This window comes from Atractosteus spatula, chromosome 5 (genome assembly GCF_055471065.1).
Source record: "Atractosteus spatula isolate fAtrSpa1 chromosome 5, fAtrSpa1.hap1, whole genome shotgun sequence".
NCBI lineage: Eukaryota > Metazoa > Chordata > Actinopteri > Semionotiformes > Lepisosteidae > Atractosteus > Atractosteus spatula.
The window spans coordinates 42,133,105-42,157,975 of NC_142710.1; the positions used below are offsets into that span (position 1 = coordinate 42,133,105).

Below are 24,871 nucleotides of genomic sequence, written 5' to 3' on the forward strand. Positions count from 1 at the left end.
TATTAGAGGGTTAGAGCACGGTAGAATTGGACACAACCTTACAAACTTAAACAGAAACTATATTTACAACACAAGGGTCAGCCAACAGTATCTTTGTTCATGACAGTAGACGCAAATTCAGAATATCTGAGAATATTAAAGGAAGGTACTGACCCACTATCAGAACTTGCGGTAGTTATGTGTGAGCCAAGGAAGTGTTCTCCAGTCATGACTTTCCTGCTGGGGGAGCAGATTTACCTACAGTATGGGGGACGGCATAGAGGGGCTAATAAAAGCTAATCTTCATGTCTATGGGAGTGTAGCACCAGGCGAAAAACACACGAACTAGGAGGGAGCAAACATGCAAACTCCACACAGAGAGTCACTAAGTTCGCTGGCATTAATTCTTAATAAGAAGTTTCTTTAAAAAATCCCTGCAAAAGGACAGGGTCAGTGGTTAGCTGAAGCTGCTCATCAAGAATGGAGATTAAACATTCACTGAAGAAAAATAAAACTCAACAGAAAGGACTGTGCAGTAAATGCCAAACTAAGTTACAAAACCTCTTGACGAATGCCCAGGTGATCACAGGATGCTTGTTTAGAATAACAAGAAAGAGCCTTTGTAAAGAAAGGGCCACATCAGCTTCTATTTAAGAGGCTTGGAAATCAAATGTTAAAAAATAAACTATAATCTCTTAGTGCACCATAGTATGACTTTCCAGAAATCACATTATGTAAATATTTCTTGTGTATGTGGATTTGTTTCAAGCAATTTAAGAGGCAGAAATGACACTGCTTGAATGACCAGTTGGCTGGTTTGACTGGAATAAAAGGACTTTAAAAATAGAAGACAACATGTACAATGCGTTGCAGAACAGCAACCAAATTTTAAATGCGAAAAGAGGTGGATTTGATGTGAAGCGCTGTGTGAGAGATTTTTTTAATAACACGGTCTTCCCCCCCTCATACCAGTATATTTACTTTATATTTGTATCAGTACCCTATAACTATGTATATGGTTTATGGTATATGTATATGGCACTTTTTTTTAAAAGAGGACAGCAGAAGATGACAGGGTTTCGTGTTTGTCTAATCTGGCAGCATTTCATTGGAGGTCAGAAGCAGTAAGCTTGTTACTGGAATCACTGCAAACTTTGGTCATGGCTCAGTGAAACACAAATGCAGGACAGCACCATCAAGCACTTCTACAGTATCTCCGCAACCCTACTGGCTCCAGAAACCCAATCCCTGCTGCAAGGGCTTAGAACAGTAATCTGAACCAGCATAATGAGATGTACGACTTGAAAATCGAAATAAACTCACTCCTTAAATCTCCCCTCCAATGGGAAAAATCCCATCAGCGAGCAGAAGTGACAAGCGCCTACTTACAGATAAATTATGAGTTTTCTATGCATATTACTAAGCTCTTACTAAGAAACTGCCCACCTCCTGACCCCCGTCAGCCTCGTCAGGCTAAGCTATGGATGTTAACAGAACGCTTAAACACAGATAAGTGCTGAAATTGAAATCCAACCAAAGCATTACAGAAAAACAAGGCTCAGATCATTGGTCTAGGACGTGAACTTAACAGTATTTCTGAAACGCTGAGCCTCCTTGACTTGCTCATGAACGAAGAAACCCCCACCCATTAGAAAAGATGGAGAGAAATGAAAGCTGAAGCCGAAAGGAATATCCTCCTACGTATTGAAACCCTGGTTTATTTCATGAAATGGCCGGATCCTCAGATCAATTAGCTACTCACCATCAAACAGGACAGACAAGCTAAATTAAGTACTCCCGTTTGTAACCATTTTGTAATCTTACATTAATGAAGGATAATTAAAAGAAACAGAACACATTATGCAAGAATGGCCCTGAAGTTACAGCTCCTATTGCTAGTCACCCCCATGTTCTTATTTCTGTTACCTGCCTTGTTTATTTTTTGTTTCGCTTGCGTCTTTGGTCCTACCAAAATCACAGGAAAACAGAAAAAGTAACTGTGACTCCTGTTATTCCTTGACATTTCCTTAAATCAAAACAGTTTTCCTGACCCGGATAAGACGGAATTGAGGATGGCCATGACTAGCTCACAGAGCACTGCGATTGCCAAGGTAACTGATCTCAACACAGGACTTTGTCTTTGTTGGACACCGAAAACGAAAGACACTGAATAACTTGCACCAGCTCCGTGGTTTCCTAACGTGTCAGAGCATGAGTTCAGTGTGGAGACAGCACCACAAGATACACAGAGACCACAGTAATTAGCAATTTACTAACTATGAGACTCTGCAGCACAGAATCCTTCACAGGCATTCCTGCAAATCAGGACAGGCAGTACAGCTTTCAGATGCCTCACCTTTTTAAAATAATCAGGAAAAGCATGTGGAGCGTCTCCATTCTCTTCATTTGCCTGGTCTTTCTCCAGCAGTGGCAGCTGTACTAGAAGTGCTTATATCCCTGAGCCAGAAGATGTGGTTCGGGACAGGACACAAGTTTTGGCCCTAATAGGGTCATGTGACATCCCATTTATAGAGGATCCGACATTTACTTAAACACCAAACTATATTCTAAGGTGGTATTGTGATGGCAAGAGGCCTACATGGCAGCATTGTTCCATTGCGACAAGATTCATTAAAGGGCACATCTGATGTCATTCACTGCCTCCCTCACATTATTCGTGACTGGGCAAACATCTGGTAGATGACGTTTAAGTGCAGGGCATTGCATGTAAGTAGTAAAAACCTCAATTATACGACAGGGAACAACATATTCTTATGTCCCCTGGAACAGAAACAAGGGTGGAGAGGATGTTACACACCCAGTGCAGATTTCAGGTGGAAAAACAAAGAGATTGGATTCCTTTTTTAAGCTTCTCTTTTTGAGGCTGCACACACAATTATTAGCAGCCGTTATAGAACAGGCATTTGAAATTCTAAACATCAGAACACTTCCTGGAACTAGAAATTCAGCTTCCAAAGTCTAACCATCACAGGAGTTTCTGTAACTTTCTCCATGCAATCCAGTCCTTTGTCCTGGGGGCGTTGTGGGCATCTTACCACATTCTGGGAATGTCCAGATGTGGTTTGGGAAACAGGATGTGGCTTCTTTACCCACTATTCTAAACTGGATCTCCCCTTATCTTAATGTCATTTATAACAAGGTTTATATTGCTCAGATCTGTAGTGCTGAGGAGGTTAAATCATTGCTGCACAGTAGAGATGGATCTGCTGCAGCTTAGAGATACTTTGGGTAGGAGAGAAGAAGGCATCGCTGATGATCGAGTGCTTTTGGGTGGGGAAACGCAACTGTGCTGCACTGTTCTTGTTTCTGTTTCCGAGAACATTTTACATAATAACTTTGCAAAAAAAAAAAGAGAGCCAAAACTCCCTGCCAGCACATCACACTATAAAGATCTCACAGCTTTTAACATTACATAATGAAAACAAGCACTAATGAAATGTTCAACTTGCATGCCTTCAAAATGTTTTGTTCTAAAGCTGTTGCAGTTGTACATGCGAAGTGAGAAGTGGCACAAGCTGTTACAGAGGAAAATAAATCTGTAATCAGATTTTGGGGTTTTCGGCTGCTCTGTCAAATATACCATCTTCATAAAAAGCCTTTAAACAGTGAGTTTAATGAATACTTTTATTAAGTTATAAGTCCTTAACTATGATAATGTTTAGAAGTCTGTAAATATCCAAAAGACAAGCATTAAGATTTGTAGAATTCACTTTATACAGAGGGGTGTTCTTGGAAAAAGTCTGAAAGATATGTGATATATTGTGATATATTCACTAAGATATGATGTTTTTTATTTATATGCAATGTAATTGCCTCTTTATCACCTTGTGGATTAAAACCAAGTGTGAGCGAGTGATTTAATTGTTCACACTTGTATAAAATTTTGTGTCCCAAAGGTTTGGGCATATACTGTAGGAGGGGACCCATTTTATTCAATACTGAAGAGCACCAACCAGGTGACATGTTGCAGGCCCACTGCACCGGAAATCAGAGAGAACTAGGCACATTTTAAATTTACACGTTGTTAAATGCCTTTAGGCATTTTAGTGAGAGCGCTCCATCACATGAGTTCTCTTTGAAACAACTTAAAAAAGGTTTGATCAATCAATAATTTAGACAACGTACAGTACAGCCCAACTGAGGGTTTCATTATATAATACGCTTTTCCTGTTTCTATCCCGTTCAGACTTGAAGACTTTAAAGCCCGGAGAGTGCTGCACACGCTGGAGAAGCTGGGTGCTGAGCTTGATCATGATGATAGAAGCTAATTACTCTCTCAGCAGGGAATGCACTGACAAACTGCTCCAACAGGCAGGGTCTGCAACGAATATAGTGTGGCAATGTATCTAGAGGGGGAGTGGCATGCTTTATACTTTACCCAGTCATCTGTAGCCTGGGAGAATTAATGAGATGACAAAGAACAGAACCTTTGCTTGGCACCAAGGAACACTTTTAAAAAATTGGCAGTCTCACAAACTTCTAACTCTACTTAAAAAGATTAAGACACTAGACGGACTAGATTGCATGATCTGGCTTATTAAATTAGCGCACTTTGTCTGGACCTCCATTTCATGATCTCATTCTGTGTTTACGCACCACTGTTGCTGCTGAAAAGACGAAGATGGGAAAATCACCATAACCCGTCACATCACGACAGTGACTAGACCTAGACAAGCAAGAGGATTAGTTAGTTCGGGTCCTCCCGACCTCCATGCGCTGTATCTGCTTTCCCATTATGCCTCGCTCTTCCATCGGCTTTCTCAAAGCGGTCAGCGCAGTACTCTCGTTTCCTCCCGAAGTACCTCAGCGGCTGCCGAAGTGACCATCCACAGAGCTGCTTGTGGTTTCTGCCCTGGATGTGAGTATGGCTGACATTTGCACTACACCAACGTCTACACTACATCTATAGCAAAGGTTAGAAAGACTAGGGATGGCACCAGTGCATAACAAAACAAATGAACAAACCAATGTACTGATTTTTATTTCCAAATGTGAGCAGACTCTTCCAGGTGTCCTGTTCATTATTTCAGACATCTAAGTCACTACTCAAGTGACTTTCTATTGCCTTCTGCTATATAAAATGACTTTCCTTTGAACCATAGCATACCTTAATGGCTATTTCAGCGTTGAAGACCAAGAAATAGCATTACTCATCCATTATTTTGACATCCTAACGTGTAAAAACCAGACCAGTATTTCACTAAGACATTATGTCTTGTGTATGGTATGTTCTAGGCCATCAAACAGGAGAAAGCAGCTTTTTTGTGGAGACATGCTATGTGCTGCAAGCCTTGCTCCCAATGGAGTGCTGTAGAACAGCAACATTGCATGTAAGACGTGATATTCTGTCACAGGAGGAACAGCTATCCTGCCGTCAAACTGTCCTTCAATATAATAATTCATACAGACTATCCAGTCAGTTTTAACTGGGGAAAAACAGTTGCAATTTCAACATTTTGGACAATGTGCTATTTAAGCCACCCATTCTATATGTATTGTGAGTGGCCCAGTACTCAATCACTTGTTATGTCACTTGATCACTGAGAACTGCAAAGTAGTGGGCGTTTTGCTGTGATATGTGGAAGAAGGTTGATGTAAAAAGCCAAAAGCCTCATAAGACTCCTGATTTGTGGTTGCTCTGGGTCATCACCGACAGCAGCAGCAGATTGGGCTGTCAAATCAGACAGTTTCAAGACTTTACAGCAGGAATGGGCAACTCCTGCTCCCAAGGCACAGCATCCTACAGAATTTAGAGGCATTTTTTTAAAAAACTACCAATTAAGATATAAAAAAACCAAGTGATCTGACTTCTTACCCAAAGATGTAGTCCAATTAGTTATGATTAAAGGTACATTTAAAAGAATACCACCCTGCAGCCCTCGAAAACATTATTATTTTACAGGCAGTGGATAGCAGATAAACAAAAAAGGAAACACAATTCAAGTTCTAAAAAGCTAATGAACCACTATATTACATCTCGTACATCTCATGCTACATCAGATACTGCTCGCAGACCAGTGCTCTCTCTCTAAGGACAACTAAGAAGATCTAGTAGAATCAATGCTGCAATGTGGTGCAGGTGAAGTCGCCACTGAGGTTAAACCAACTTGCTATTAGGGGTATTCTCTAATTGGCAGCACAGTACTTTTTGCTTTTCCGATACTGCATGTGCAACACAAAAATCAATGTTTTTAAAAGGGACCTTCACAATGTTTCTGGATTCCCACCAATTCTGCCAAGGGGTTTATAAGTGGTGTAAGGCTCTAGCTGCTCCTGGCTTGCTGAAGGCAAGAGAGTTCAGCCCTGAGTCCTATAAGGTTGCACTCAGACAGTGCTCTGTGGGAACCACACACAGCTAATGAAAAATCATACTGCCCCGTAGTCTTCAGGATGTGGCAGTTTATACTGGATTTCCCCCCATTTCTGCCTTTAATTATTCAGTGTTTTTTTTTTTCCCCAATGGCTGTCTGCTGTTCCCTGCCACCCTTACTGCTACTGTTTCCATAGCAACCCAAAAGCCGACTGAAACGGCAATAATTCTCCCACCAGCGTCAGGTTCTTGTTTTCTTTTATACTTGTCCTTTCTGATTGGGCACCGAGGGCTGCGCAGGGACTGACAGCACGCTCTCCACTCACCCTCTGAACAAGTACACAAACGGAGGGACAAATCAAGATTAAAACACAAAACACCTGAAGACGCTACAGAAGAAAAAAAAACTACCCAGACTTTTTTAGCTCAGCGCTGACGTGAAGAGGAGCAGAATCAAAGTCATGCTGTAGTTTCAGGATCTCTTGAGAAAGCAGCCAACAACCCTTGGATAAAGTTCAAATGCGGCTACACCAACACCGCCTACTAAATGATGGCATTAAACCAATACTTACCTCCTCAGAGTAGATACAAGAAAACGAGCCCCAGTCCTTCCTACATAACCCAGTGAAACCAGTGACAAACCCAGATTTAGGTGCACTGAAGGAAGGATATGCCCAACACACCCAAATACCAACATTTACATTATCATTATTCGTTATTTGAGAAATTTCACATGAAATCAGAATATTAAAACATATACAAAACTACAAAAACAGCTTGTTGAAATCAAGGAATCTGAACTAAAATCACTAGATTATATTGCTTTATACTGTATGTAGGGGCTTAAAGCAGTTTGCTGCAGAGCCAACTTTGTCCACCTCATTCAAAAAATAATCCGTACATCTCCAGCAGTGCACACACCCAGGATTTCTCATGACAACCATAAATACCCTCTGCGTAACACACGTAAATGAACACTGACAGCATTGTTTTGTTAAAGATAGCACAAGCTTGAAATACGTCAACAGTAACAATTTTTTTTTAATCTGCACCAGCCAGGTACTGTGCCTCGAGCGCTGCAGACGCAGCAGCCTGTATCTAGGCCTTTTCACAGCAGTCTCCCTGCCGCTCAGGGGACAGGTCTGAGCTCAGACGGGCAAGGAGAGGCCCACAGTGCAGGAACCGTACCAAACGCGACAGCAATCTGCTTGTAGCGTCAGACACACAAATGAAACCAAAGGAAAAAAATCCACAACAGAATTCCTGGATTGTGTTCTGTACTGCGGAGCAGTGCGGGAAGTCCATCGGATCAAATAACTCGCCAGGAATCAGGACAGCTGCTCACAGGGAGTCAAATCGACATTTTACACTGGAAAATAGGCAAAGGCGGAATTCTATGCGTGTAAAATGAAAAATGTCTCCAGTGGGGGCTGTAGGGCACATTATTTATACTCCTCTTAGTCAATGCCCCATGAAATTGACTCAGTTCAGGATTCTGAGATGGGAATTCTTCGTTCCCACAAATGGCAGGACAGCAGCAGCTGCTCTTTCTGGACCTACGGGAGTCCTCTGCAACCATGGCGTCCGCAGATGAGAATTCCTGTTTGTCTCCAAGATGCCATTCTGCATTTCAAACCTGCTTCACTGCTGATCCCACCAGTGAAGAAGGACGTTGTGTCGAGTTTGTTAGCGTCGGCCTCTTGGGCCCGTCTTACTCAGAGCTCCTCTGAGGCTCCTGGGTGTGGGGGGTGGCATTTGTTATTAGAACGTCTACACATCAGACTGCAAACCACACAGCTTCACCCTTTAAAACAGCAATCTGCACAGAAGCTCATACTGTCAGTATTAAGGTTAAATGTCTGAAACAGAGGCCTCAGGGTCAGTATTAAGAAATGACATTTAATTTCTAAACCACAACAGGAAAATTAATGGTTTAGCATGCACACGCACACACAAGGGGAGCTGTGCTCTGGCAGTGACCCTAAGGCGAACTCCTGTAAAGTTATACTGAAATAACAACTCTTTTCAGAAAATGATCCTCTCACTGTACAAAACTGGAAAACATAGCCTTTAAAACTCTGAACCCACAGGTTAACTGCAAACACTAATCACAGCTCAAAATACCTATATCTGGTTATGAGTGCTACAGAATTCATGTGATACTGTCTCTAGAGGTTTGTTTAAAACAAAGTAAATGTCTGTTAATAAAATAACAACACTAAGCTTCATATTAGTCCCTAGGTCAAAAGCACCAGCAGGGCAGAAAAACAAACCAAAAAACAATGATTTTTTCTAAATTAAAAAGGTTGATTAACACTTGGAAGTGAGGACAATGCTGAGGCCACAGTGTGTAGTCACTGTTATATTCTAGCTGCGCACACAAACACAGCCCACATCCCAGAGGGCTCCTATGCCAGCATGTTGGTGTGCACCAGGGCGAAGGCCAGGCGGGGGGCGTCCGAGGGTCTGGGGAGGTCGGCCTTGCCGGCCAGTGGCAGCACTGGCTTGTGTGGAGAGGAGGACACTCAGGAAGCAGTGGAACAGGGTGGAGGGGGTGCAGCAGGCACTCTGGGGACCAGACACAAGGTTACGAGTCCTCCCAGCTGAAGGCACCATCTCAGGATATGGAGGAGAACTCCTTGAGGAGCACATCCTGGCTCAGCGTGTTGAGGGAGACGTTTTTCCGCACATTCAGACTGATGGAGCGCACCTGCAAATACAGTCACAGCAATCAATGGAGTCAGAATGCACTTTGAGCAGAGTATCTGCCATGAACTTCAAGACACCTATGGGCAAACACAAGACAGTTTTAAACAATTTATAAATAGCAAAAACATGTCTATAGAAATATGCATCTAGCAGAGTCACTGCCCAAAAGATGGCATTAGTGCTCTTGAATTTAGTGCAGGCCAGAGCAGAAGTGATGTTAAGAGCTATACTGATGCTTCTTTTATAGACAGTGATGCTCTATATGTCAATATCTTCTAAACATACTTGCTTATTAAGACTTTATCACAGAACTCAATATTTTGCACAGCAAACATGGGTTATGAAAGCAAACGCGATGCATTTTTTTCAGGGGGGCGGTAATGATGGCATTGTTAATGGCGTAGAACAGAGAAAAGACTGGCAAAGCCAGTCGGGCTGCAGTAGACCTTACTAACAGCAGCCAGCTGTTAAATTGTGAAAATGAGTGGTCAATCAGCATCCTACCAAAATAATAAGCCTATACCGCAAAGCACTCAAATTAAACACGTTTTGGGAAAAGGCACACCTTGACACACATCATCATAATGATGAATTGTTTTTCACCCAAGGAAGCTCATCAGAAGGGTAAGAGGAAAGACAAATCAACGAACAAAAACAGCAGTGGTTTAATAACGACCAACGCATGCTGATTGAATGCTTTTTTTGTACCAAGCTTGTTTTTTTGTCAGTGGGAAACTGGTGAGTTAAACTCAGCAACAGCCATAAAGGTACTGTTTGTAACAAATGATGATTCTTCCATGAACCGCTGCTGCCAATCTGGTAACAGCTGCTCTGAAGACAAAAAGGCAGGCAATTGATTGGATATCCGGTCAATTGGCGGTGTCTCCTACTGCTATATGAACAAAGTGCAGCATGATGGGGGATCCAGAATAATGGCCTCTGTGGTCAGAGCGCCGAAAACAAATCAGGCCTGTCATCCAAGGCCTTGAATAGCGAGCTGTAAAATTCAATTAAATGGCATACAACAATAAATGAACAACTCCAATGTTGCATTAGTCTGACAAATGCCAAAGTCAGGTTTGGAGTTGTTGGCAGTGATATTCTAGAGGATCCAAGTTCACTCTCTGTTGTGACCCCTCTGTAGCGAAAGCAGCACAGCAGAGAAAATGCTGAAGGTATCTGGGCGTTCCCAGCACATACTCACCAGCTCTTTGAAGAAGCCGGCCTCCTTGGGCTGCTCGGAGTACCTCTCATACTGGTCCAGCCCGTCCTGCAGCTTCAGGGTCAGCGTGTCGTAGTTGGAGCGCACCACCTCCAGGACCTGAGACAGGGGGGGCGAGAGAGGTTTCCAGACAAGGCCTCACTCAAATGATCACATCCACAGGCCGGGTCTAGAGCACACTGTTTGGGGCATTCTATTTAAAAGAGGAAAGGAATACTGGCAGTATGGGAAAGCCTGGTGTTTGGTCCCTGAGTTTCACAGGCCGAGTCCCAAGTGCCGCTCTAAGCTCCAAGTCCGCACTTCTGTGACGTAGCGCATGTGTGGACTTTAAGTGCGCAAGCTTTCAAGGGGTACCGTTATAAAAAGGGTAATGGCCGCCTTTGAATGCCATCACATGTTGGTTACACAGCTCACGGTCAAAATCATCTATCTGTTGTTGATGCTGCTTTTCCAGTGGCTGAGTGCACATCTACAGAGACTTTTTTCAAAGCTTTTTTTTTTCTCCGCTCACAGTTTGATGAAATTGAAGGTCATCAAGTCCGTCCCTGCACAAAAGTAGTGACATATTGTGTTCATTCATGTCGAGCAGGCTCGACTTAAAACAAGTGAAGTACACTCTGTTTCTTCAAAGTTTAAATACTGTACATTGCATCTAGTCTGTCCCAGTGCAAAAATAATAGTACAAGGAACATAATGCGTTCATTCACATTGAATAGCATCGATTCAAAGTGGTCAAAGTAAACTAAATAAGGTTAATTTGGCAATACCCCCAAAGCTTTGTACTATTACATACCTTGTTTTTCCATGTACAAAAAAACACCGTAGGCAAACTAATATTTATCATCATCGAATAGGGATGACAAAATAAAAGCTTTATGTCAAAACTTCGTACCTAGAATACACATGAGTCTAAAGTAGCTGGTGTTAATGACATTTTGTTTTCACATCAAATATAATGAGTTTTAAAATTGGTAAAAATTTTACTAACAATTGAATATGTTATTCTCTAAGGCAACTTCACTCCGCTTTGATAGGTTAGAACATGAAACATCACAGTTTCGCAGGGAAATTCCCTTCAGCAAAGTCTGCTCCCATGCAGACTCAATAGAAGGGTGCTTAAAGGGCGCACTGGGGGCTCTCTTGAGCACCCTTGTGAAACACAAATTTACTAATAGGACACCCTAAGCCCTTGCAGACCTGTGCCGGAACGCAGATATGATGGGCAGAAGACCGCAAGCCTGTATGTATATTGGGAGACTCAGAGGTCATACAGAGGTAACAGAAGTACTAAAGAGACAGCAAACCCACACATGCACACAACGCCAGTGGTGCAATGCTGATTGCCTTCTACGGGGCTTCCTTTGCATTTATTGGATAACTGGACCCTGTATTGGATAAAGCGCTTAGGAAATGCATGAATGTCCCAGCTCCTAATCTCAATGGCTTTTGCAGTGCATTATGACTGAATCTTTTCATGGTGCTGTCTCTCCGGGGTGCACGTTGCACCGAATAAGAAACCCTGTTCAGTTTCCACGTCAGTCCCATTGCAGAGAGACAAACGGGTCAACTCAAAGTATGCTGTACTTGAGCAGCTAATATATTGTATTATCCATTTTGTAACCACTTACAGGGTCATGAGGGGTGGGCGGGGTCGCGGGGTTTGACAAGCAACAGCCACAAGACTGGAAAAACCCTGGACAGGACACCAGTCTATCACATACACATACACTCACACACACACCAGAAGCCAATTAAGCTACCAGTTTGTCTGTTTGATCTGTGTGAAGAAACCCACCCAGAGGACACCGAAGCGAATGTGGGGAGAACATACAAACTCGACACAGATGTACCCCAGGCTCCAGTGCTTACCCTTGCCCACTGTGCCGCCCTCGCGTGTATCAACCAGTTCTGACCGTCGTGGTTGGGACAGGCACCTAACTGAACGCATCCTGCCATAGCTGCACTTGCTGAGGAGGAGCCAGCAACAGCTCCACCTCAGCATCTCCTTCTAACTTATTACAGGCAATCAAGTTTAAGATGCTGTAAAACAAGAACACGGCAAAAATATACTGCATAACATTTTAATGGGATCACGCACATTGGAATAAATCATCACAACCTTGGGCTACGGTTGGGCGGGAGAATTAAATGGCAAATTAAATGCAATGAAAACTGATCAGAGCAGTGGCTGTGGCCTCAGACAGTTTCAGTCCATTAAATGCCCCTGCTGATATCTATTTTTGTGACTTTAATTTTCAATTACGTGTGGTCCATTTACTTTTTTTGCCCCATTTCTGTCTCTTTGATCCTAAATTTTAGTTATTGCTATAATCCAGATAGGAGAGGGGAGTGCATCGGAGATGAAGAACAACACAAGGAACTCAGGTAAACTCATTTCCATAAGCCTGCACAGCAAACATAAGTTTCACTGGTGCTTACCAATGTATGGCCTCTTCATTTAATACATAGTATGCTAAATAACATGCAACAAAAATATGTAGCCAAAATATCTTGTAGTAAAGACATCCACAGATATTCACTTAGAGTAGCAGATACAATCTTACTGCAGCACTAAAGTCATTTTTCAGTCCTGAGCCTACATGTCAGAAGTGTGCTTCAATTTCCAGCAGTAAAGTGCAAAAGAAAGAACATGGATTTTTTTCGGCTAAGGTATAGTTAGAGTGCTTTTTAATTTTTGTCAAGAGACATAGAAGGAGCTCTATTATTATTATACAGTGAGGCAAAATTCCTATATTTACTAATGGACAGCTACCTGCAGAGTAATCATAAAAATTAGACCACACCATAACTGTCAATTACAGCATTAAATGACAGGCCAAAGCTGAAGAGAGCACGAGCAAGCTCACTAGGCAACTATGTGAGCATCAAAGACTATCGCTTCATGTTTGCAAATCAGGGGCCCGGTGTCAGCAGCCTGCCTGTGTCCAGGGATGGTTCACAGCTCAGAGTTAGCAGGACGGGTAACAAGGCTGAGAGTCACATGAAGTCAATTCCCTTTAAATCTAGTTTTCTCTCACCAGAGGCACACTCGCTAGCAAGAAAAAACGCCATGGGCTAGCCTAAGAATAAACTTGGGCTCCCTCAGGCTAAGAGCTGTCACTCTGGTAACTTTCTTTAATCTTGAGTAGCCGACCTCAATTTCAAACCCCCAAATCGTGGAACGAACGATTGATAATCACCTCATTCTCACTGCACCACGGACCACAAGCTTTTAGGCCACGATTTTCACTTCAGTGACGATCACAAATTCTTGCAGACTCAGGTACAGGAATACTGTAAGTTGTCACTGAAGAAAGATGTGAAGACGGGGGTTTGAATTTAATCTTTTCTGTAGGGGGTTTAGACTTCTAAGTCACAAGCTGGGGTTTATGGCAGGAAAGGGGGTTAACTGATAAGGATTGCAGATGCAAGCTAGGAACCCCCCTGGGTGTAATCTTAAACTGACCATTTGTCCAGAACATCGTAAACTGGCCAAATACCATGAACCCCCCTCTTTACCATCAGACCGAGTGACGTCAGAAACGGAGAAGAAAACACTATATAACCCAAAAGTTTGTAACAGTATGGCGAACAATACTTCGGTTTTGTTGTTTCTTGCGGGAAACAAGACTTTGGCTTTATTGTTCCTTGCATGCAATAAACTCATCTGTTTTACTTCATCTCGGGATCAAGAACCTTATTTCTTCTGTTACAACATCACCAATATGCAAAAGATGCCCGTCCCAGCGGGATCAAGGTGAAGGTTTTCGACTCGACATCCCCCTGATGCAAGGCTGGGGATTATGGAGTAGGTGACGAGAGCCGGGAGTGTCAGGAGGCACCTCTTGGCACTTTGGACTCATCTCATCAATACTATCATGATCAGCACTGGGTGTTCTGGTCAGATTAGGGCTGTCACAGAGCTCAGCAACCCAGGGACAGTAATGTGAAACCTGCTCTAGATTGAAGCACATTAACATGAACTGTGAGCCCAGCAGACATCACTGCTTAATCACCAATTGGTCAGCTTTTTATAGTTAACAATATAGGTAAACTACTGCCGTCTGAAAAAAACACTTTCTGAAACTTTTTTGAGATGTTCCTTATGCCTGTAATATATAATTGCTTGTCTTAAAGTTGCTATTATGCTTAAAAACACACCCAAACACACTGATTTCTCTGGGCCCCCTGATATACTGGAAGATCACACTACCCTGCTGTTCATCAAATCTGTCACTGGCAAAGCAAACAAAATTCTGTAACCATGTTGAATCACATCCATTGAAATTTCCTAATGCTATTTGCCATTCTAAAGACAATTCCAAGTAATGGAACTACAGAAAAGAAACGACATTCAAAGTATCGACACAATTAAAAATGTAGCGGTATGTGTGCTTTTATTCGCCTTGGTTTCAGGGACAACCACCTGGCCACATTGACAGAGAAGTCAGAATCCTCCCTACCATGAACCAGAGACAGGCAACATTGGCAGTGGTGCTGGGGATAATCTAGAGGCCTCAGCACAATGAGCACTGAGGAATGATGAACTAAAGGCCTGTATTTAACCCCCAGTGTGCAGGTGATTGGTGGAAGTTGGGATTTTTCTTTATGAACCTCCATTTCTATGCAGTAAAGATGCAAGTTCCAAAACTACTCTTAAGTAACTTGTATCATTATGGGGCCAGGTAACCTGGTAACCAGGTATGGGGCCAAGCCCCTGATAACATTGCCCAAAACAAGATGATAATAAGGATGTGGAAGACTCAGATTTTCCCACCAGCTGGATGAGGGAACACTTAGTGCCAAATTAAACGGGGGCCAATTGCTCTCGTTTGCAAGGCCATTTGTTCACCTAATTTGCTGGTTCTAGTCTAGCACAAGTAGCGTATGAGAAGCAGAAGAGTTTCACAGAACCTTCCAGATTCCAGCAGTCGCAGAACACAACAAGTCCCAATTCATTAATCACATGCCACAGATGGGATGCTAAAAACCAAGAGTGAGTAAAATACCAGTAGCCGTTATGAGGTCATTCATTCTGGAATGCACAGCACAAATTTTTCACTGCGCAATACATAAACAGCCAAGTAATCACATTTTAACTGATACCATTTTAAGACTTACCATCTGTGTTATTACAGAACCCATTTATTAAGTAAATGTAATACTTAAAAAAATGTTCTTGCATGACTTCCCAGAGTTCTGCAGTTTTAAAATAATATTATTTAAGAAGCAGAAGAGTTCCACAGAACCTTGCAGAACCTTCCAGATTCCAGCAGCCGCAGAACACAAGTCCTCATTCATTAATCACATGCCACAGATGGCATGCTAAAAACCAAGAGTGAGTAAAATACCAGTAGCCGTTATGAGGTCATTCATTCTGAAATGCACAGCACAAATTCTTCACTGCAAAATACATAAACGGCCAAGTAATCACATTTTAACTGATACCATTTTAAGACTTTATTTTCCGTCTGTATTATTACAGAACCCATTTATTTCGTAAATGTTATACTTGAAAAAAATGTTCTTGTATGACTTCCCAGAGTTCTGCAGTTTTAAAATAATATTAAAAGAATGCTTACAAAGGCCAAGATGATTATATTTTTCTACCTAGCTGTTTGTCCTTGCCTTGAAAGCTATTTGCACTTGGCCACAGCCTCAGCTATGAGTGGCTGAGATGTTCTAAAAGTGGCCGCATAATAAAAGGCATCATTTGTCTTGGCTCCTGCCTTCCAAGCTTGATGATGTTTACGTGTTTATCAAAAACTGAGGTCAGATTCTCCCTTCCCTCTAACACCATATAACAACCATCCGAAGAGAATGGGAGAATTGACAGGGCAGTTTCTTAATGTGCCGGTCTTTATGATCTCAAGGGAAATGGATGCAGAGATCCGTGGGCCTTTTCAGCAGAGGTAAACTAAGGTGACACTCAGGTATGCTCAAAGACAATGGATAGTAAAGCTTCTCCCCCAGTACTGCTGTGTCTGCTGGTTTCTGCTCAGGCTGAGTTCTTAATCACAAGCTGATTTAATTCAATTTCCCATCTGAATCCTGTTCTTTTACAACTTTCTTTCAGCTCTTAAAAGGCTAAAGGAGAATCTTAATTGGCATGAACCCTATGCTAATTAGTGAGCTTCAAGACTGCTCTCATTCAGGTGTGCGAGCTGAAAGACACTGCCTCACTGTGGGAGCTGTCTGACGCAGTGTCCTTCCCGTCTGTGTCCATTCATCATCAACTGATCACCTAATAAGAGCCACTGAGGCAGAAATAAGGGAGCAAATTCTTAATTAGCAAGTTGAGAAGAGACTGCATAAAGCTCTGTGTCCTGCAGATGTCGGTAATAATGCACATTAACTAGGATGTTGTTGAAACCAAGGACAGAGTGCAGAGAAAAGTCCGGAAAGCAGCATGAGCTACGATTACCAATCAGCACAGGTGATTAAGCAACCAGAAGACAGAGGGATACTCCACATCCAGGACTGAGAACCACTGCCCTAAGATTTATAGAGAAATGGGGGATTATAAGAGAGGAGGTTATTTGGTCTATCTAGCCTGGTTGGTAGTTAGTGGCTAATAGATCCATGAATCTCATCCAGCCATTCGTGAAAGAAGCTAAACTCTAGAAATACAGTCTTACCCCAGGTTGTATTGGCAATGTGATACTAAAAAGTGCACTGCATAACGAATCATCAGATAATAAATCAATTTTCCCTGCAAGGATTATTGTAAAAGAGGGGGGTTAGGCTCTGGGACTCTGGGAGAAACACAGTCTATACGCTTGCATAAGAAGTATTTTGGTACATTTAGTCTCTTCCTTAATACAGCAACGGTGAAAAAAATGAAAGTTGTTCTTTAATGAAAGGTTTAATCATTGCTTGAGGAAAATATTAACCGTAATGACTGTTTACACTTCTGCAGTGTACATTTCATATTTCTGAAGACATTGTGGTAACATACACTGTGTACTGGAGTGTGAAACAAACGGTGAATACAATACGCTATACAGAGGGTCCACGAGTTTGTGTCGCCTGCTCCGTCTTATAACTTGACCCTTGTTTTGCTCACTCATCCCCGGATTGTGTCGTCTGCATAGGGTCCAGAAAGAACGCCTTAGTTACACCTCTTGCACCGTTGGATCGATGATTTTACAAAGTACTGAGTGACGCAAACCGAATCTTGGTTTAAGTGCAGCTGCAACCTTTTTGGAAATCAACATAGAAAGATTCAACATATTTTGGGGTGTTACTGTATATTGTTCTATATCACTGTGTGCTTATGATTTCTCTGCTCACTGATTTCAGGTCCAGACAAGTCAACTTTTACTCTCTCAGTTAAGTTTCCAGTCATCAGGGGTGTACTCTCCAGGCTACGATCTGTCCAAAATCACTCATAACTGCTCACAAAGCCCTGAGGCTGTGGAAGTGCCTGTCGCTGGTGTTTCTCCAGCACCTGTGAGTGACATCAGACAGCAGTCATGATTCCCTTCTGCTGTATCTAATGGAAGCAGACAGTGGCAACGAATGCACTAAACTTCCAGTACTGCCAATGATAACTGCACCCCATCTTGTGTAAACATTAAATGCACTTTACAAGAGATACATGAAGACATAACGTACAGCGATAGGCTGTAATGTAAGCAAGCAGGGATTGCCAACCGTTCCCGATGAGAACTGTCAACATATACACAGCAATACCATTATAATGGTATTATGGTATAATGGTCTATGCTATGGCTCCTGGGAAGTAAGCATCACATGACCAGCTTATAGAAATCAAAGTCTTAGTTAGCATTTGACAGACTGCCAGTCTTATTCTGCGTTTCAGCAGGAACCTTATGTAAAATTGACAAGGGTATGTGAAACTGGCAGTGTTGATGACAGAAGTTGAGGCAGAAAAGACTCAGACTCACTGTGAAGTACCACAGGGTTTGTTCTCTCAGTGATGGATGACAATTCAGTAGAGATCTTGCTAATGATCTACTGTAGCTCCAGGAACAGGTGTTAATGTTACTTCTAAAACAAGAAGAGCCCAAAGAGGCCTCCCATGGATGTAATTCATTTCTGGCACACATTCCAGCCTTTTTTGGGGGGTTACTTCTGCTTAGCTCTTTGCGGGCTGCTGAAATATCTCATCTTGTGTTATCTTGATTTTACACAGTTTTTTCGCCATTTCTGTAATTATTACCGTATGACTTTAAACACTCATCGGGATAAATTCCAATATAACTGCAGGCACATTCATTTTCAAAGCTCGAGACACTAGCAGCCTAATGATAAAATAAAGCAACTGACTCTCTCACTTGAAATCCTGAGCCCTACACTCCACAGAGTCATCTACAAGCCCTTTGCTGCCCAGTGTCCTGGCACGGTTTTTGATGGAAAGGACACCCAGTGCTGTGCAGTGAGCCAGAGTTAACGTAGGTTTCATGCCCAACCTCTTCATCGGTTGCAGCCCGGAAAAACTTATTTTTTATTGGAGTCCGTTCGGCTGCTGCCTCAAACTGCCCTCCTTCAATTTTTCTTTTCAGAGCACCACTTTTATGTGTAGAGATGCAAGAAGTCACAGCACAGTTCAGCTAAGGTTTGAAATGAGCTCTAGCTTGTGACGAATAAGGCCATTTCTAAATCTAGGCAGCTCTTGCAGGAAGTTTTATAGATTGCGGTCAGCTCTGGTCACTTTTTGTTATTTCACAAATTGGGTGTTTAGAAGTGATCATTGCATATGCACTAGAACTACGGTATGCACTAGAAATACAAAATATTTCCACACATGGCACAATGGCTATTTCCGATAAGGTTATCCCAGCCATTCAGTTATTTCCAAAATGTCACCTACAACTGGTGTCTGTTATTTAAAATGCACTGAGGCCGGGTCAGGAATGAACCCAGGTCAAGTCAGGTTCTACACGTGCTTTTGCGGTAGAGGTAATGTAATATGACTTTAGATTTTGTGGTGAAGCTAATTTTAAGATTGCCACTGACTTGTTTTTTTTCTTCCCGTCTTATTCCCTTAAAACTTTTTTTAAAAAATTTTGTCCTTGATTTTGTGGTATACATAATGTAGCGTGACTTTTAGGTATTGTGCTCATGCTTGTCCCATAATATAAATAATTGCTATCTAATTCCTTCTTTATTTTTATAGTCTCTTAAAAGTTTGTTTTAACTTGCATATTTAAATATCACATTTAGAATGTTTCCCACAGAACTTTGCACAGTCGCTCATATACGTCTTGTAAATTAAATTAGTTAAGTAAGTTTTAATTCAATTTTTGATACCCATACACCCAACCCCAGTGCTAACTCTGGCCTTAACTGGATTCTTTTACCATTAAGCAAATGAAGAGAGGTTATTTACGAAGTCCCGTCTACAAGACATGTTAGTGGTATAAATACAAGTAAATAATAAGTCTAACTGAATAACATTCTAAAACATACAATGTTGTGGGTTGTACTATGATTAAGAAGTGCTCCTATACTTAAATGATGGGTGACCCAGCTACAACCACATTGGCTGCACTGCTTATACAGTAGCTCTGCTACTGAGTACTGCAATTTCATGATCACTTTACAAGGAACTGAAAGTGCTGGATGAACAGCTCACATACTGTGCAACACACAAAAAGGAAGTAAAAAGAGAAAGTAAAGAAAAGCACTAGAAGTAAATCACACAATGAGAAAAAGAGGTCTTTAAGAAATATTTATAAATGCTGAGTCTCTTATGGATCTGTGCAGCAAGCTCCACTTATTTAGTGCTGAACACAAGAAATCCCATATTGTGTGAAGCCTGGTCTTCAGGAGAGTAAGAAAGCCTGAGCCAGTTTTCTGCACAAAACGTAATTGACTTTAAATTACAGAGCACCAATGAATACAATTCTAACATTCACGTTCTATAAACTACCAGAAATCTTTCACCATCCATATATAATTCACAGCCCCTCAGTACATGCATCCAGCAGAAACTGGTCATCCTACACAGCTCACAATCCTGCACATTGCTTTTTATTTTTGTACTTTTGCCTCACATTTATCTTCTGGTTGCAAATTTAAATTGCATTAGTACGCAACAAAAATGACAAATTTCACTTCTCTTTCCCAATACTTTCACTTTTCCCTGTGTGTTATGTTTGTAGAATACAAGGACAGTGTACCTGCTACAAAACAAATCTTGATAGCTTTGTCAATTTGTTGCAGATTTGTTTCTTTGCAAGCTCGGTATATTTTTGTTTTTCCACAGCAGTTGCACTGCACTTACAAATTTGTGTGAGCCCCCATTGTGTTTTTATTACTTTAAACAAAAATAGCATAAGTGCAAGCAGAGACTAGAGCTACTGTATGAGACTTCCTAAGGACACAGCAAAGTACAATTAGAACTAAGTACAATATTTAAATTAAACTTTCAATGTGCCATCCCTTTACAGATAACAGAAGGGAGCAATGTGGCTTTAGAGGTTAAGGTTCTGGACTGACTACAAAAAGGTTGTAGGTTTCAAATGTTGTTGTTTTCACCCTGACTTCTCCACTAACTTGCCTCTCTGTATAAACAGATACAAATCTAAGTTGCTCTGGATGAAAGCATCAGCCAAATAAAAATAATAAATTCAATTTTTTCCCCTGTCAAAGCAAGTGTCGTCTCTAAATTAAGAAGAAATCCTTGCTGTCTAACTGTGGGATGTTGAATCAGAAGTTCCCCAATTACAGTATGCAAATATGCTATAATGCTGGTACCTGGACTGAGTGTGTTCATTTTCATTTGCCAAAGAGACAGCCTTGCTGCTCAGTCTAAAACAGCTCAAAATCTGCATTTTCTCCATGCCTATAAGGAGAGGCTGCAATTTTGCATAGTTACGTCTCTGTTTCGCTTACGTGTGGTGCTTTATCAGGAACTGGCAGCCAGCAAAGCGAAGAATAAAAGGATCACAGAGGCTTTGAAAGCAGTGATGAGGCCACAGAGGAGAGAGGGCGCACACGGGGACTCGTGGGATCTCACTGACAGGAGGCTGCATGAAAGAAGAACCCCTCTGAATGTCACACAGACCACTGTCAAATACAAACCTCCTGCTCCTCTCTTTGTCTCGCTGCCTTGTCGCAGCTGCAGCTCCTGCTTTTCCTCCTGTCAGCGCTGATGCCACACAAAAGCAGATTACCATTTTATCTGCGAGCAAGACAAGGAGCCTCACATCTCAAACGAGAGGCTGCTTGCCTCACCAAGGCACAGTGACGCCTCGTTACATTTCCATTTCTCTTAATGACGCCCGCTTAAAATTAAACAGACACCGGGAGCACATTCCGTTTCTCCTGTTTAAAAGTCAATAGAAAGATTTAGTCTCCTAATGAACTTAGCCTCCATTTAGCCCCAGACAAGGCCCCCTGTTTCCCAGTTTCCTAGCACTCGTATTAAGAGCGCTTTCATTGTGATCACGTCAGATGACTCTGCAATTGTGGGGTGTATTAGAGAGGGGAGGGAGGAGGAATATAGGAGCTTGATTACCAGCTTTGTGGAGTGGTGTCATCTTAACCATCTCTAGCTAAACACCAGCAAGACTAAAGAAATGGTCATGGACTTTCGAAGGAGTAAGTCCTGAACCCTGTTTCTATCCATAGAGACATAGAGGGGGTGCAGTCCTACAAGTACTTAGGGGTACACCTGGATGATAAACTGGAGTGGTCTGGTAACACTGACGCCATGTACAAGAAAGGTCAGAGCCGACTCTATTTCCTTAGGAGGCTCAGGTCCTTTGGTGTGTGTGTGGAACACTGCTACACATTTTTTATGAATCAGTGGTGGCAGCGACCATCTTCTACGCTGTTGTGTGCTGGGGCAGCAGCATCATGACAAGAGATGCAAATAGGCTCAATAAACTCATCAAGAAGGATGGCTCTGTGTTGGGGCTGAGCCTTGACCCCCTGGAGGTGGTGGCCGAGAGGAGAATGCTGACCAAGCTCACAGCCATCATGAACAACGCCTCTCATCCGCTTCATGGGACTGTTACTGGGCAGCGGAGCACTTTTAGCAACAGACTGCTCCAGCTACGGTGTTCAAGGGAACGTTTCCGCAGGTCTTTCCTCCCGGCGGCTGTCAGGGTGTATAACGCTGCCCTAGGCTAGGACTGTTAGCCCTTCATTTGCTCGTCTATGGACAGCATGTTGTTCCATTGTACTTTTTTTTGGACACTCAATCTGTATATACCTCTGCACATTTTGCACGTATTATATTGTTTTTACAGTGACTATGAGCATATTTTGCACACACCTATGTATTTATTTTTATTTATTTATTTTGTATTGCTGTATGTATTTTAATTTTTCGTCTATTCTGCTGTCTGTTTTTTTTTGCTTGTCTTGGGCTGGACTGCTGTAACACATCAATTTCCCTTCGGGATCAATAAAGTCTTATCTATCTATCGTATGTGCGCCGACAGGCACACAGCAAACACGGGAACCTGGGCAGACTGAGATCATCAACTAATTCTTAACTTTAGGAAACAAGACTGCACACGCTACTGCTCTGACTGTTACTCATACTACTAATGAAAATAACATTTGTAAAGTTTTTGTTTGTAAGAAGGATAACCTCCTCTGGTCTTTTCTTCTGATAACTGAAAATGTGTTTTTCCCAGTGGGTTGGATGTGAAGGATTCAGAGTTTCCATCCATCCATCCATCATCTGTTAAGGCTTGCAGCAATCTGAGGACAACAGCAGAAGCAAAAGGCACAAGCTGGGACTACTGCTTGCTTTTGTGTTTCCAGCTTTTAGGGAACAATTTCAAGATACTGTTTAGTCTCGCCACAGTCAGGTGAAAGGAAACCAGAGCACCCAGCAAAACAATTGTAAACACAGCGTAAACATGCAAGCTCCCGTCAGATGGTGTGCCAGTCCAGAATCAAACCCAGAGCCTGAGACATTTGAGGCACCTGCTCTCACTGCCCTGCCACCAAGCAGCTCAGCCATTAGAGTCAATAATAAACATATAAATGTCTGATATAATCGCTTGTATTTGGTCTTTCACGTTTCATGGTTCAAGCCTATAGAGAGTGACGAACACGCTTCTCTTTTCCACTACCCTGTATTGCAGAAGCTATCCATCTGTCTTTTTATACACAGATTAGTTGGGCTATTAAATAAAGCTGAAGCACCAATGTCCTAATGGAGATAGGGGCTTAGCAAACTTAAAGACGGGGTATAAAAATTGATTTTTAATCTCTGCAAGAGCCAAAGTCCATCGAAGCCAAAGTACAATGATCTGCTCAGGTTTCAAGTCAGGTTTTTCTGAACACATTCGCTTGTGCTCTGCCAGACAGCAAAAAATCCTGAAGGAAGCCCAGTCACCTGCTCAATTTGACTTGGCACAAGGGAGCCATTCAAAATGAGTGCTTGCTACAGATCTGAGGTGCGAGTCAATAAACTAAGGTATTCATCACACAACAATTGCAGTACTTTCAGTTTACTTTTGTATAACAGCAGCAGGGGAACATGTAAAACCCTGGAATTTGCTACTGTTGGCGAAGTTTTATTTGATGAAGGAGCTTTACAGGTAAAACTGCTCGTCCTGAATACAAAAACACATAAAACCCAAAAGCAAACACCCAGAAAAATGAAGAGCAAAGGTAAGAGCTGCCATCTCATCTTCCAAAAGGGAGCCTCTGACTCCAAAACATGCAGACTGTCTTTATTATTTATTCTGTAATAATTTTTTAAAGGTAAGAAACAACTGCATGAAGGCTTGACAGAATATGGTGATTCATCTGTCTATGGTGGGGGGAAAAAATGTTAGGCTTCTTAAAACAGCATCTTGCTAAACAAGTTTTTTTTAAAGATATAGCTGCACTGTTTCAAGCATGATGATCTGACACCAAATCAAATGTCTACTCAACCAAAGCGACAATCTTCTTTTGATTTAACACAAGAAAAAATATCTCCAGGTATTTCTGTTTGGGGTTCCGCACAGCAAAGATGAAGGAAGTGATTTTTAAGATGATGGAAAACCTGCACAGGCCAGGGAAGCTACACGCGGGCTGAACACCATCCATCTTGTTGTGGTTTTCTGTTCTGGGGGAGAGCACAGCACAAAAGATGACAACGCTCGAGACAGAAGAACAGAGTGTTTCACAGCTCATTAGATGTGTGTGCTGGCATGCCAGAGAGAAGCAGCGTCGAGTGCACACGGCTGTAGGGGGAGAAACGGCCATCTGTCAGCGTGGAAGGAGATCCATGGGGCTTCTCTCACAGATGCACCGCCCTGCTCCATTACTCCAGCCCCTGAATGGCAGAAGGCACCCTGTCCGCGTACAGAGCTGCAGTGGCAAATCCCACTGAATAAGCACTTCAACTTGGACAACTTCCACAGCTGTAAAGTAACATTTACCTTCAGCTGTACGTTAAGCTACACCTTTTAACCAGAAAAAAAAGACATCTAGCACATATTTTATCTATAACGCACTAAAAGTGCACCAACCTGCCCATTTTTGGAAAGGAAGCTCCATCAGTTGCGGTCTTTAATCTTCATTATCATCGCAACTTTATAGCCTGATGTACCCAGTTTATTAATGTGAATATTTGGCTTCCATGGAAGCCTATAGCAATTTTAAGGATTTTATCTTGCTTTTTGAAAATACTGATGCTGAGCCTAGCA

The 24,871-nt window shown here is 42.1% G+C and overlaps 1 protein-coding gene across 2 annotated transcripts in view; it reads right to left on the minus strand.

The window, feature by feature from the left end:
• Nucleotides 1-7,120: 7,120 nt before the first annotated feature.
• The window catches only part of armh3 (armadillo like helical domain containing 3), an 82,817-nt gene continuing 65,066 nt past the window's right edge, over nucleotides 7,121-24,871 (minus strand). For both annotated transcript variants that reach the window (XM_088916836.1, XM_088916837.1), the window contains exons 25-26: nucleotides 10,224-10,340; nucleotides 7,121-9,020 (exon numbers count right to left, since the gene is read on the minus strand). In XM_088916836.1, coding sequence (XP_088772962.1) covers nucleotides 8,928-9,020; nucleotides 10,224-10,340 — 210 coding nt within the window. In that variant the 3' untranslated portion in view covers nucleotides 7,121-8,927. The remainder of the gene's footprint in view (nucleotides 9,021-10,223; nucleotides 10,341-24,871) is intronic.